Below are 14514 nucleotides of genomic sequence, written 5' to 3' on the forward strand. Positions count from 1 at the left end.
ATTTTGCTAATTACAAACTAATCAGCTTTATTTCCACTGTGTAAAATGCTGGCTACGCTGCAATACAAGGCCATGCTATGATACCAACCTGTTGTAAGTTCTGCTCAACATATGTGGCTTTTATAGATGAATTTACTTGTTTCTGTGACAAGTTTACATTGGCGTAGCAGGACATATTCTGGATGAAACTCACTCAGACTTGGCTCTGTAACACAAAACATTCAGCTCCTGACAAACACTAAAATCTTACTTGTCTTATTTAAAATCAGGTCAATACTCAAGACATATCATTGTTTGATATTTTACTTTATAATATCCCATTACTCATCTTTACCATACACAACATGGCTGCTATTAAATTCATATTAACATTTATGGATGCTGCTTTTTTCCCCAAGAACTTTTAAGACTTGCACAATGGATATGTTGTTGTGCTGATGTTGGTAGTGAAGCAGGTTTAAAAACTCTACTTTTATCATTTTCCAGTCCTGACAGACCTCCAACTATGAACACAAATGTGTACATGTCAAGCAGCATGAGGGATGAGCAGTTTGACATGAAGCTCATGATAGTTCCACCGATTCTGATGAAGCTGGATCTCTGCTGCTCCGTGGAGCTACAAGTTAAAATTTAAAGGCCTGGGTGTCATGAACTGCCTCACTAGCTCATCTGTGACTTGCTTGCGCCTCTCCTGGTGCTGGGCAATCATTGGCTGCAGAGTTTCGATCAAAATCTTCTTCAGTTCTCCCGTTAGGAGAGCTCCACTTGTGTAGTCCTGCGGAGAGAGGAAGTTAAAATGAAAAAAGCAAATCAGAAGGATGAGCAGAAAAGAAGGTAATGGAAGAGAGACCAGAGCAGAAATTTCAAGGACAGATAAAGTGAGTATGCACAGAGAATGGAGTATTTGTTATGAGTTTTCTCCCTCACTTGTCTGATTTTCTCCAACTGTTCATCATCCTCAAGGAAGAAAGTCAAATACATGAACGCGACGTCTACGTCTGGGTTTCCACCATACTTCCTGTGCTCCTCCACTGTATCCTTTCCTCCTGAAAATGCATGTTTGTTGACCTGTGAGAAAAGAATACAAGTCGAATATGTCAGCCAAATAATTAATCTACATTTGTAACATTTTAAGAGTTGCATAAATTGATGGGAGCACCTTGTTTTTGATCTGCTTTGGCGTGTCAGTGAGGAAGATGGAGGAGTTCACGTCGCTGGCGCTCATCTTTGTCTGCGCCCCCTGCAGGGCAGGGAAGAAGGTGGAGTGCAGCAGGGCCGGTTTTGGATAGCCGATTCTTGGGGCAACGTCACGCGTCATCCTGAAGTACGGGTCCTGAGTGAGCGATGGGACAAAAGGGATCTCATGTTGCGTACTATCAACACAATTTTATTTTACTGCCTCCTGTTGTTGTCCTTACCTGGTCTATGGCACATGGGATGAGGCACTGTACGTCTTTTCGCCCTCCAAAGATCTGAGGGAAAGAGTTGCTGAAGGATGGAGCTGCCTGGATGGCTGGGAAGCTAATCTTTCCTGGACGAAGGAGTTTATTAAATTAACAATAAATTAAGTACAGAGTAATTATGACTCTTATATGGGAAGTACAACATGATGCAAAAGACTGAATAACTTTTTCAGATGTCTTACCTATGCAGTCGCTGTCTGTAAAGCCAAAGATGCCTTTAACCTGATTAAACGTCACGTGTTTTTGGATCTTCACCACATTTCTGTAGAACTCCGGGGACGCACTGTGGAATGCAAATTAAAACAAACATATTGAAAACAAGTGGAGGCATGAATGTCTTTTTTTGTTTGTTTTATCAACCTGCACCCATTTCTGCAAAGGTCTTCGTACGTACTATTTATTTATTTTTTTTAGGGATTATATTTGTAAACCTGTGAACACACTTTAACCACCTAGAAAAGGTAAGAAAGCCCAAGCTTTGGTGTTTATAGTTTCTTATCAGATTTTACCCCATGTAGTCGAGATCTGAGAAGATGAAGGTCTTGTTTACGTCAAAGCCACAGGCGATAATATCTCTGGCATTTTCAACGGCAAAACGGTGGCATTCTTCTAACGTTAGATCCTTCCACAGATATTTCTCGTCATCGGTCAACTGGATCACCAAGGGGATATCAAATACATCTTGAAGCCATCTGGAACAAGTAGGTAAAGTGAGGTTATGACTAAGAATGAGTCTAAATTCTGGTAAAAGTTTTAGTCTCGCTGATAAAGACGATTTGTTGCTCATAAAACCCACTTTTAGAATAAATGTTTAGTTTAATAAAATCCTCAGCGTAACTCACTTTGTGAAGATGAAGGGGATGAGGTGACCAACGTGCATAGCCTCCGAGGAAGGACCCCTGCCGGTGTAAAGGTAGAAAGACTTGCTCTTCTCATATGCATCAAGTACTTGATGCATATCTCTGCAGAACACAGTGAGAGGAAGAACCTGATTGACTGGAATGTCACTCCTCCATGATGACTATTGTGTTTTTGCTAAAAATTGTATTTTAACAGAACAGACCTATATCTGTTTCTATGGTAATGTATCAGAACAAGATGATTGATAAGATGTTTTTTTTTTTCTGGATGTTAGAAATGAGAAAGAACAAAAACCTGTGCGAGAAGAAGATTCCTCTTCGTAGAAAGCGATGAGGTTTCTGTTCGGAGACTTTTTCTATTCTATCCACCAGCTCTTTTTCAATCTTACTGCTGCCAAACCTCACTAAGGACAGAAAATACAATTTTTACTCATCATTTACCTTAAATTACCTCTCATCTCAGATTTCAAGTCACAGGAATCCTACCTATGAGTTTGTCATAATCTACTCCCTTGGCGTTGGTGGTTGACACGTTCCACGGGTCAACTGTGTCCTCTTCATTAGTACCATCTGCTGCCGGTCCATTGTCAGAAACAACCGTGCTTTCTGACGGCGGACATCCTGCTTTATAATCCTGACCTGTCATCTGTTTGTAGTCTGTTTTCAACTTTAACAGCAGCTGGACAGCGGCGTCGATGTCAGCCTGGAAAGCCAAAACACAATAAAAAAAAGACAAAATTCAGAAAAAAAAACCAAAACAAAAACTAATTTTACTAATTTAAAAAAAATGCTTATTTGTAATGGACACAGTATAAAAAACTTTTTTGCGAGATTTATGCTTGTGGAGTGAACTATCTATTTTTTAAAGTTGTTGTTTGTGTTAGAATGGAGCAATGGAATTTAGAAATTGACAAGTGATGATCCAAAACAGAAAAAGCACATCGCAGGCCAACTATAAGTACAGCAAAGCAGGGATCTTTCATATTAGTATACTCACATATACCAACCATGTGAATGAGACAGCTGCTTGAATCCTCACAAAGATTTCAGATGGTTGAGGGAATAACAAAGCCACACTTTGCCCTTTTTTAAGCCCTTTTTCTTGCCCAGCAGCAGTACAAGTTTAAGAATAAAACATACTGAGTTTATTCCTTAAGTGCTGTGATCTATTGCATCTAAACAGGAATACCCACAAACACTGAAGATGGTGTGTTAGACTGTTGAGCTGAATAAGTCATTAATCATCCCCCTGATGGAGTAACTCCACTGGTAACAATAGTGGATACAGATAGATACAAATGTAGACAAACTCGTTTAGTCTCTTTGTACACACTGCCATGTTGCATACCCTGTCTGTTAGAACTGAAAGTGAAAGTTATTTGCTCTTGGATAGTGGTAGGAATCTAAATCTGAGGAATGAAGTCGCTTACCTTTTCTGCTTTAGCTGTTTTTAAGGTCCTGACTTTGTCTCCCTGTTCATTCAGTCTCTCGTAAAGCTCCATCGGAGTCCTGGCTCCTTGCCCGTCTCCTTGGCAATCTGTCATCTCCTTACTCTCACTAGTCAGACGACAGAAAGAGTTTAAAACTAAAAAGTGATCAAACATACATGTTAAGAAAAATTACCTGTTATGCCAACCTTTTAAGCATAAAACCGGTAGATTTTATGGTCTAACAACACTGCATTTCCTTTTACAGCAGTCGAATAGACTCCCATATGTGAACATATTAGGTAATTTGCTAGCTAACCGTTATTGATACCACTCACTTCACTGAGTTTACCACAAACTGGCATATTATATAAATTAATAAATTATTAAAATGATATTATCTGGATAAACAGGTAAGGATTTTTTAAAAGATTTTTAACAGCAGCCTACCGGATAAAACTTCCCCCACACAGTTGACAGCTCACTCATTCAACTTGCATCAGCTTGGTCGCGTTTGTGTTTGAGTCAATTTCTTCCCCCAGCAAACGAGTTTGTTCAATAGTTCCGACCATCAAAAGTCCAAGCCTGAAAACTCTCTTATACACATTAATTACGTTTAAATGTTTCTATATTTGTCAGCTTGAATTTATATGAAACTTTTGGATGTAAATTATTTATTTCAATAAACAAAGTGTCGAGAGAAAAAAATGGCATATTTTCTGTTCCTACCGGGAACTTTCAAAATAAAAGCTTTTAAATGGAGAAAGAGTCTGGCTCCAGTTAGTAAACCAGAGCGTTGCTTTTATTCTGAAATTCCGCATTTGTTGAAATTATTTTGTGGGATGTTGACATGGTAAAATAAAATTAACGCTTAAACATCTGGTAAATTGATGCCATCTCCAGACTGCAGGTACAATAATGAAGGGCTCATTCGCTGTCGGTTTTCTTCTTAGTGTAGGCCACTTCCGGGTTTTAGACTGAAAGGAGAGCGAACATAGTTAGCTAGCATTGCTATAGTCATATTGCTATAGGAAACAAATGCTATACAGCGGCATAAACTTTAAATAACGTGAATAAACAATGCGAATATTCCGTCTTTTGTGACAATACTCTGTAAAAGAGACACCTATATGTCTTTGTTTGGGTGTTATCTTGTTTAGTTCTGATATAAGTGTCTACAACTTGCCTACTTCAATATAAACTATTAGTTATTCTTGTTTACAGTGATCATGTAAAATTTATTTGTATACAATTCAACAAATTACGCAACTGCATTGTAGTTCAGATTTAGTACAGTAATTTGATTCAACGTGTAATCAAAACCAAAAGTGATGTATGCTGTAAAGAAATTTAAGTGCTACACTATTAACTGTGTTTGTACATGAATATAAAAAATAACTTCTTGCCTTTTTTTTTTGTTGTTGGAAAATAATTTAACTTTCACATGCGTTTTCACCTTGATTTTATTCAGGTTGCTTTGTTGTGAAAGCAGTCATTAGGCTGCATACAGTTGTAGAAAATTATCTGTATAATCTCTGTCAAAATGTCACGTTTGGTGTTGTACAGTGAGCCTATGTACGAGTTTAGATGTGCAAAAAGTGACCACTAGATGTCACCTTTGGGCCTTCAATGAGTTAATACTAACAACTGTTCTGTTATTTTCAGCGTCTCGTGAAGATGGCTTCACTGGTGGCCTACGATGATTCAGAGTCAGAGGATGAGTCCTTCGGCCAGAAGGAGGGCACGCCAGCTTCTGTCCAAACAATATCTTCTGTAACTTTTGCCTCTGACCATACGGTTTTACAGTCAGAAGGAAGCAGTTCTTCATCCCGTTTTTATTCTCAGCCACAACATTGTACAGACTGGGAGAGAAAGTCTTGTAGTGAAAGTGCAGCTCCTCTGCATTTACCTGCAGCTCAGGGGGAAGTTGTAACCCTGCAGACTCCTTCAATTATTCCAAATAGCTTCAGCGAAGGTGCCAATCTAGCAAAAAGACTGCCAGCTGTCTTGTCCGGTGTTAGACCGTACGTCCCTAAGAGACAGAGGCTTTCAGTGGAGACAATGAACCCGAAGTACCCATCCGAGCACGTCCAGGGGGATCAGACCAGGAAAAGTCAAATTCTCTCAGATGTGTCGCCACCACTGAAGCCGTATCTTGGTGAAAAGCCCAGGGCAGCAGGGATACCGAGGAAACTTCAGATGAGCCTGGAAGGCCACCAGGGCCCAGTTAACACGGTGCAGTGGTGTCCTGTTCCTCACCTCAGTCACCTGCTGCTGTCTGCCTCCATGGACAAGACGTTCAAGGTAACAACAGCCACAGCAAAGCAGCCGTTTGCCACTGAAACGATCCCACTTAGCCTTGGAAACTATTTGGCGCAGTTCTACTGTGTGCTGGAGCCCGTTTAACACGACCTCTGTTAGGGCTTATAAAATAAATCCTCTGCTTAACAGATCCATATACAGTGTAACAGAATAACTTAAAGCAGGGTGCAAAGTGCATTTAGAAGGTCATGTTAGTCTAAGTCTGAAATGACCGTGTCGCAGACAGAAATATAACTGCTTCAGTTCAGAAATTCACCACAAACCCGCTTCCTTCACGACCATGTCCGTCACTGTCAGCTGAATGTGTGTCAGGACTCGTGGGACTTTCATATCTCCCCCTCCCTCTTTTCTCTCTCTCTCTCTCTCTCTCTCTCTCTCTCTCTCTCTCTCTCTCTCTCTCTCTCTCTCTCTCTCTCTCTGTCTCACTCGTCCCGATTCCCCCCGGCCCCGGCTGGTCTTCATTTCACACCTGAAAAACAATCCCTCATCCCTCCAATCGTAAAGGTCAAGCAATCCGGCTATCTCGCCCGCCAGTGTCTAAATATTTCTCTACCAGTATGAAATCACGTAGCCGCGCGCCAGTATCCTCGGAGAACTCTGACTAGTTAATGATTTAAATATGAATGAGCTCATTTGCATAATCATACAAGTGCAGCCACCTAGTCTGGCACCTGGAGAGGGCTGTGTGCAGCAGATGGTGGAGACGAGCAGACGATGGACAGAGGGGAAGACTTGGATGTTTGTTTATCTGCTCTTCTAGCAAGCTAAACCATTTTATATTTGTTGTTTTTTATGAGAAACCAATTGCAAGAAGATCATTTCAGGTTCTCCTATTTGTCTCAGAGCACATATTGTGAATAATTTCTGCCCAATCTGAGGCGTGAACATTTTAAATGCCGGATTTATCCTACAGAACAACTCGGGTTTTCTGCTTTGTGCGCCTCTGTTTGGCAGAGAAGATGATGTTCCCCTTCGTGGTCGCAGTATTTATTTCAGTGTAGAGTTGTATTATTTGCTGCAGTAACAGTCAAATGTACTGTGAGGTTGTTCAAAAGTGTAGATGTGTTTCACGCCAAGGTCACACAAAATCCTGTTTGACTGTCTGGTTAAATTGTAACCATAGCAACAATATCATGTCTCCAAACAGTCTTACCTTTTAGCTCTCAGCTTCAAAATGTATTTAGTTTTAAGCACATTTTGAGAAACTAGTGTGACTGCATGTTCTTGTAAAATATTGTTTTGTTTTAATTTTTTGTTGTTGGCTTGTTTAAACAACAGAAAATTCAGGTCTTGTCACGGTGGATACACCTGTCCCTTACATTAATAATCTGTGGTGACATCTTTAATAGCTTACTTTGTTCGACCAACCTTCCAGAACTCAAAGAAATTGAATGAACTCTCCTGTTAAGATAAGCATTGCCTCCACGTCTGCTAAGCTGTGAAATCGAACCAAAGATAAGTTTTTGCAAAATAGAGAAAAAGGTAGCCTATAAACGAAAAGAAAAAGTCCATTTCAAGCGGAATTACTTCTCTGATTGGTAAATAGAAATCAGAAATGTTGACATTCCTCTATTTTAAACTCAACATTTTTAATATTTCAAGAAATGAAAGGTCTAGAATTCCTTAAAGTATTGCCTTTCACCTTCTACCTGGATGACAAAGTTTTAAACGAAGATCTTGTGTGAGCTGTTAGCATTGGGAGGATGTGTTGGGGATAACTCACAGCGACTTCTACATCAGCTTTTAGCTCAACATCCAAAACCGGCTGAGGGATAGGCTTTGTGTTTCTGCAAAATTTGAATGCTTAGAGATGTAAAAAGTTATTAAAAGTACAAAATTGCTTGAAGCTCTTTGAACCGTTCTGTTATTACCTCCTATCAGTTATATACAAATTTAAGTTGCTGTAAGCTAACAAAAAACATAATACTTTAAAATCTAGTTTTATAGCCATTAGTGAACACATCTAGCTTGTAGTCATTCCTTTGGTACATTTAGTGACTCCATACCATGATGAAACCTCCTCCATGTGTTAAGATAGGCTGTTCTCTTTCTGATCAGCTTCTCACAAACTTTACTTTCTTTACTTTAGTTTTCTCTGTCCATAGAAGATTATATTCCAGAGAGGCTGTGGCTCTTCGACGACAGATTCTGCAAACCTCACTCCTACAGTTTTTGAACTTTCCTCTCGGTAGCGGTGAAAGCGGGAGCAGCGGGCTCGTTTTCATTTACATTTTCTTCTTAAAACGAAATAAAATGCATATTAAAAACAATGCGCTTAAAGTTCAGAGGTTCAAGCAGTCCCTGTAGGTACAAATGTGTGTGAATGAAGTCTTAACACCCTTCCATACGTCTCTCCCCCCCCCATCCTGTCTGTCAGCCTGGTATTAATATTCCAGCCTGTTTGTCTCCATGGCTACGGCAGGTGTGAAGCGGCGGCTTGAAGATGATGAAAACATGACCAATTTATTGTTAATTATCAAGAATCATTAGGGAAGCAGATTACCCCAGGAATCATTTGCGAGGATCCGCTCTGTGCGTTTGTTAAGTGGGCGATGAAATTAAAGCGGCTGCGAAGGCACGAGCGCCTCTGTTTCGGTGACGCACAAATCTGGCCTTGTTTTGAAATATTGTGAATGTGTGCATTGCATGGTTTCACCAGAATCTGTTTATGGGACACAGGTACTTTGTTAGACCAGTTTTTTTTTTATTATTATTATTTTTTTTCTGAGAATTGGTTCTTTTTGTCAGTTTTGGATGTTGCCTTCAGATGGCAGTGTTTCTCTTAATCTAAGATCAGAGAACAGGAACATCCTGCTGAACAACGAATAGAAGCACTTCTAATAGATAGATCACTCCAATATTAACATGTTGCAATTAAAAGTGTCACTCTATCTACTATTACCCCTCCCCGTAGGCATCTTTGGTATTCTGCTGATTTAACTACTGCCTGTTGGAATAATATGCTACGCTTTTTAAAAAAAAATCCGTCTCTCCTCCCTGTCTCCTCCGGGAGCAGAAGTACAGTACTTTTTAGTCTGCTTCCTGTGCTGTATCCAGGCACGTTTAATAATGAAGAAGAGAGATGGATCTGCAGAGCTCCACGGATCTTCAAAGTTCTTCTGCGGCTCTGGTAGTGCCGGGGAAGAAGGCAAAAAATGAAAAAAATACTTCATCATTAGTGCAGTCAGTGGGCGCCGGACCAGACCACCCATTGGATTTCAAGCTGTGCTTCTTGGAGAAGCCTTTGTGCTTTGGCATGTCTAATAGAAAAAAAAAAAAAAAAACCGGTCCCCCCTCGATTAAAAACATGCCACACCGTTCAACGTGTTCGCCCGGAGATCCATTTGAATCCCAGTACAACAACATGAGACAAATGCAATAGCAACAATAGACCAGCGTGGCTGATTAACACGGCTTTCATAAATATGCATTATTTTCATCATGATGTCATATTTCAAAGCAGCGGGGGTTTATGTTGTGTAGTCACGGCTGTCATAAACAGAAAAAGCAGCAGGGTGCTTTTCTCTTCTGTTATCAAAGAAACCTCTGAGAACAGCACCATTTAATGATTTATGTACATTTAAAGGAAGCAAAAGTTCTTTTTTTTTTTTTTTTAATTATTTAATTTCCCAGTCGAACTTGATTTGTGCAAATATTATTTATTTACTTTGGCTTCACGTTACATCAGAATTAGGCGCAGTTTGCCCAGATGCATTTTGCCGAGGTTTGAAAAGTAGAAAAGAATATTGAGCTCTCACAAACTCCTCTTCACACCTCAACATTTCAGTTTCTCAGAGACACTTTGGGTGCCTAATATGATTTCGAATGTGACGGACGGCGCGATCAGAAAGTGACGTGCTAACCCAGCCGAAACCATTCAATTCTTGGCGTTCGGCTTGAATGGGTTTCTTGGCTCCTTTTCCACCATCTTCACTGTCTGATCGAGATGGGGCTGCATTTCTTTTTGCGTCCGCTTCCTGGGAGTTTGGCCACAAGGCCGTGAATCTTAGACTATTTAATAATATTGGCAGCTGTGGTCACAGGTACATTGTTTTTAACATAGATATCTATAATCTTCTTTCTGAGCTCCTCAGACAGCTCCCACCTTTCCTCTGCATCTGTAAATATTTAAAGAGAACAGTGCCTTCCAAACCTACAATGATTTCTTGCTAAAACTGTCTTGATACCTCATCAAAGTGCTGTAATAGTCCATGCATTGTAGAAACTTATTCCACACATCTTAAAGGTCGCAAGTTAAGCTGATTTCCTGCAGTTTCATACAATACATATACAATATATATAATGCATTTAAGTTTGTATAGTTATTTGATACTTAAAAACTCTGAATGACAACATAACAGCCTATTAGGGACCTGGGAGTGTGTGTGCAGGTGGGACTTTTGTATCCAATGGTACAGCCCCACGTCCCTGCCGCACAGACTCTGGTTCCAAAAATACCACGTGACATCAATGTAGTCTCTTCATCCGTCTTTATTGATTGAGTGGATATTTCTGACATGCTTCAGATTCCTTCACAGCCCCGTCTTCAGAGCTTTTTTTCTTTGTGTCCTTAGTTAGATACTTGCCTCTGCTCTTCTCTTCTACATTGCGTACATGTTTTGAGATTTTCAAGAAATTGCCCTCAGAACCCCCTGATGCATGTAATTACAATATGACAAAAAGCCCAATTTATTTTTAAAGTCTTGTGGCGACAAAGATTGGGTGGCTGGATTTCCCTCTCCTGTACTTTTAGCCGTTTGTGTCACATAAGTCTGCACTCTCAAGCACAGAAAAAGTGATTTATTTCAGATTTTCTAACTTTTCTTTAAGTTGATGCACTTTCAGGTGTTATTTTTCATGGCTCTGTTGCTGCAGTCTGGGTTTATTTGTGACTCTGGCTCGTGCCCATGCCTGACAGGTGTGGGATGGAGCAGAAAGCGGACGATGCCTCAGGCTCTACACCTGCCACTCGGGAGCTGTGCGTGATGCCTGTTGGACCCCCTGCGGGCGACAGCTCCTCACCGGCTCATTTGACAACACGGCTGTGATCACTGACGTGGAGACGGGTAAGTAGCAGCACTTCGCTCTGCATTTCTCAGGGACCACACGGTCTTTAATGACACCGTAGATTTACCTCTCGAAGTTATGAATTTGCCCTGAACTGGACTCAGTAAAACGCAGTTGTTGTTTTCTTTATAGCCACTTTTGCATGCTCGTGTTTATGCGCTAAACCAAATAGATTGTGGCGTTTGTGTATGTTCTGCTCCAATTCGGTGACCTAATTGAAATTCTCCTTCGGCTGTTTTGAATGAAACATTTTCCAGGTGCTCTGCTGCTGTTTGGCAGTTGTGGCTCCTGGAATCCTTTTTGTTTTGTTAACTCAGAAATTAATATAGCAGTTTATGTGGTGGTGGGGGTGTGTGTGGTTTGAAATCCCTCTGAATCCCAAAACCTGTTAGAAATCCATTGTGTGAATTGGCCGAGCTGCTTCTCTCTCACTCTGACTCAGGGGAAACGTTTTAACATGTGCTTTTGGACAAACAAGTGGCAAATTCTCCCATTTTAAGACAAGCGCAGCCAAGAAATGCTGCATTCCTTTCCTAAAATGTAAAGAAAGCAGCATCTCGAGATCCACTAGAATTCCGCCATATCTAGTTTGTGTACTTGAACCATTTTGGCTCATAAATTTAGACCTTTCATCACAGAATTTTCAACAATTTTCCATTTCCTTATTTCGAGTGCGCCAGAAGAGCACCCCTCCGTTCGTCCCAGACTCCTCTTCAATGACAGAATATGAAAACTAAACATGTCTTGATACCTCATCAAGCATGTTGACCATGATAAAAAGTATGGTAAAAATTTAGCGGTCCTCTCTATGGGGGAGTTTATGGCTTAAGGCTCCTTGTGGATAAAAATGCATTATAATCAAATAAGTTTCTAATAAAACAAACAACCACTTTTAATAAAGATGGCTTCTAAACAGGAAAATGTCCTTTTAAACTGAAGGACTCAGACATTCTGTCGCTGCTATAAGAATAAAATCGATGTTTAAGCCAAATCTGCTTCCTATTCGGGTTTGCATAGAATGCCAAGGTGACATTTAGAAAAAGATCAATAAATTGGCTTGCTTTCTGGCCTGACATATGTTTAGCAGGCATGGCGGAAAGGATGTGAATTACTTACAGACCTTCCGCCGCAGGAGAAGCCTGAAACAAATCGTGCATTTCTCCACACCTGAACGTCGAAATATAGAATCATTTCACGTTTCAAATCGCTCGTCTTGCGAAACCTGAGCGGCTATTTAAACAAGAACGAAACAGAGTTTGAGCAAAGTGAGCCAAAGTCATCAGGAGTGATTTCGAAGCCCCTGTGGTCTCTGGGGTCAGCGCATGGCGGTGATGGCTCGCTACTGTTTGCACTTCCTCTCTCAGCACGTCTGTCAATACCGTCAATAGAGCCTACGGATAATAGCTTGGCCAGCCCATTAAACACGCAGGCAGCTCCAGGAAGGGAATCAATAATGGATACATCACCACAGGAGCAGCTTCCATGACCTTATACTGGAACGTCACTAACCACAACCATTAACAAACAAATGCCTATTTGATCACCAGGGCCTTGATTGGCACTTTTAGAGAAACTTCAGAGTAAAGTCAGTAAAGTCCACAGAGCCCTCACGTGTAATCCTGATCATCGCCCGCCGCCAAAAGGCGAACGATGATGAGTCTTTGGGTTCATGTGTCTGGTTGCCACATTTTAATGAAACTTTCAGGAAATAAATTCTGAATTCGTCTCTACAAATCAAACCCAAAATCAAGATGGCTTCAATTCAGTCAGTTTTACGAATATTGTGCTAGAATTTGACATAGTTGTAGATGAGAGTCATTCACAACACATTCTCTGAGAGTAATATAACATCTGGTGAGATTGAATGAGATCTTGCATGATGTTATTTTTAAGGTTTGACCAAACATAACATAAGCTTAGTAAAAGGACTATACTTATACAGCACTGTTCTAGCCAACCAGGCCACTCAAAGCGTTTTACAACTCAATCTGTGTCCTCATTTACCCATCAGCACAAATTCATACATCGCTAATTAATCTGAAAAAATCATTCTACAGAGACTAATATGTTCTTTAAACGCCATTCATACACCGATGGGGTCCACACTGGCAGCAACGAGAGGTTCAGTGTCTCTGTGTCACTTCAACATGTGACTGCTGCCAGGAATCGAACCTCCAACTCTCTCATTGGAGGATGATGAGTGAGTAAACGCTGATCCACAGCCGCCCCCAGTCTGAAGGTTTGGCTTGAAGGATGGCGGGTGATATTGCGTTCCTTCAAGGATCGGTAGGCCTTTAATTTATTATGTCAAAATTAGGTTTCGTTGAACCTATTCCCCCTACTGCTATTATTTACTTACGCAGTAGTTGAGAAATTAATTCAACCAGATTGTTTCTACAAGTCAGAATCTGCATGTGTGTGCTGGCAGGAAAGGCTAATAAGACTGCGATCTTATGGCAGCCCGAGAAATGGAAGAAAATTCAATTTAGGAGCATATTAATGTGGGAGTTGGGAATCCAGCCCAGTTCCTGCGCAACAGCAGCACAGCTTTTAATGTGGCGGGGCTGAAATGAAGTCCCTCACACTTTAAACTCAATCACATTCAAGCGCTGAAAAGATCACGGAGAATGAGCTGCATTCATAATCCCCCTCATAATATTTTAAATACGGACCAGCTTAGCTGTGGTTCAGACCTTTCATCATAACGCAGAAAGCTGCAGAAGAGCAATGTTTCTAAGTGATTTAAAGCAACGATGACGCAACAGCCTTATACCTGTTGCCTGCAACCTGATAGGCTGCTGCAGTCTGCTTCTGCATACTTTGTGCTGTTTTACAAATTCATATGTCAAAATGTTCAGCTCATTCAGGAGATGGGTGCTATAACGTTATACTTTTTTAAGTTTATGTACAAGATCTGTTCAGTTCCTTCAAAAACATTGTTCTCTTTCAAATCGGCTTCAACATACTTTGCTCTATTTTGGTCTTCTTATGCTACTTGTAATTTTTAGCTACCAATCTGCTACTAGCGTTTTGCTCGCCCTTTGTTACTTTTAGCTTTTAGCCAGCCTTTTGTTTCTTTTAATGTTTAGTTAGCATTTTGACACTCAAGTTTTTAGCTATCTTTTGGCTTTAATAACTGAGTTTCAGCTTATTCACAACATTGTTACAACAAAAGCAAGTTGTCTGGTTCTGATATCTGAGCTTTAAAATTGAATAAAGCTATATAGTATTTGTTGATGAAGTGACTTCTTTCTCTCGCTCTGTAAAAAAAAAATAATAAAAAAAATCCCTTCTCACCCTCCGCGGGTGGTCTTTGTTTCATCCTCTGAGCTCGGGTCCTCTACCAGAGGCCTGGGAGCTTGAGGGTTCTGCGCA

General features: G+C 40.5%; 2 protein-coding genes across 4 annotated transcripts in view; one reads left to right on the plus strand and one right to left on the minus strand.

Annotated features, from left to right (window-relative positions):
- Positions 1 to 287: 287 nt before the first annotated feature.
- On the minus strand, positions 288 to 5780 carry wars1 (tryptophanyl-tRNA synthetase 1). 3 transcript variants are annotated; one of them, XM_037977787.1, is made up of 11 exons: positions 5660 to 5780; positions 3754 to 3880; positions 2810 to 3026; positions 2619 to 2727; positions 2306 to 2425; positions 1973 to 2155; positions 1646 to 1746; positions 1419 to 1531; positions 1160 to 1333; positions 928 to 1068; positions 288 to 775 (listed from the first exon to the last, which is right to left on the minus strand). In XM_037977787.1, the coding sequence occupies exons 2-11, from the start codon at positions 3865 to 3867 to the stop codon at positions 617 to 619; spliced, it is 1431 nt and encodes a 476-aa protein (XP_037833715.1). In that variant the 5' UTR covers positions 3868 to 3880; positions 5660 to 5780; the 3' UTR covers positions 288 to 616. The 3 variants fall into 3 exon arrangements, with proteins under 3 accessions (XP_037833715.1, XP_017266657.1, XP_024860963.1); XM_017411168.3 differs by lacking the exon at positions 5660 to 5780 and adding an exon at positions 4201 to 4383; XM_025005195.2 differs by lacking the exon at positions 5660 to 5780 and adding an exon at positions 3960 to 3985.
- The window catches only part of wdr25 (WD repeat domain 25), an 18218-nt gene continuing 8254 nt past the window's right edge, over positions 4551 to 14514 (plus strand). Inside the window, exons 1-3 of the mRNA XM_017416512.3 lie at positions 4551 to 4660; positions 5416 to 6054; positions 10991 to 11138. Coding sequence (XP_017272001.1) covers positions 5428 to 6054; positions 10991 to 11138 — 775 coding nt within the window. The 5' untranslated portion in view covers positions 4551 to 4660; positions 5416 to 5427. The remainder of the gene's footprint in view (positions 4661 to 5415; positions 6055 to 10990; positions 11139 to 14514) is intronic.

The sequence above is a fragment of the Kryptolebias marmoratus genome, linkage group LG10 (genome assembly GCF_001649575.2).
Source record: "Kryptolebias marmoratus isolate JLee-2015 linkage group LG10, ASM164957v2, whole genome shotgun sequence".
NCBI classification, from domain to species: domain Eukaryota; kingdom Metazoa; phylum Chordata; class Actinopteri; order Cyprinodontiformes; family Rivulidae; genus Kryptolebias; species Kryptolebias marmoratus.

Bases quoted from the DNA above. Each gene is read 5' to 3' on its own strand.
- wars1 (XM_025005195.2), bottom strand. The intron at 1,747-1,972 runs GTAAAATCTGAT...TGCATTCCACAG, and splicing joins TCAGATCTCGACTACATGGG to TGCGTCCCCGGAGTTCTACA. The intron at 1,532-1,645 runs GTAAGACATCTG...TCCTTCGTCCAG, and splicing joins TACAGACAGCGACTGCATAG to GAAAGATTAGCTTCCCAGCC.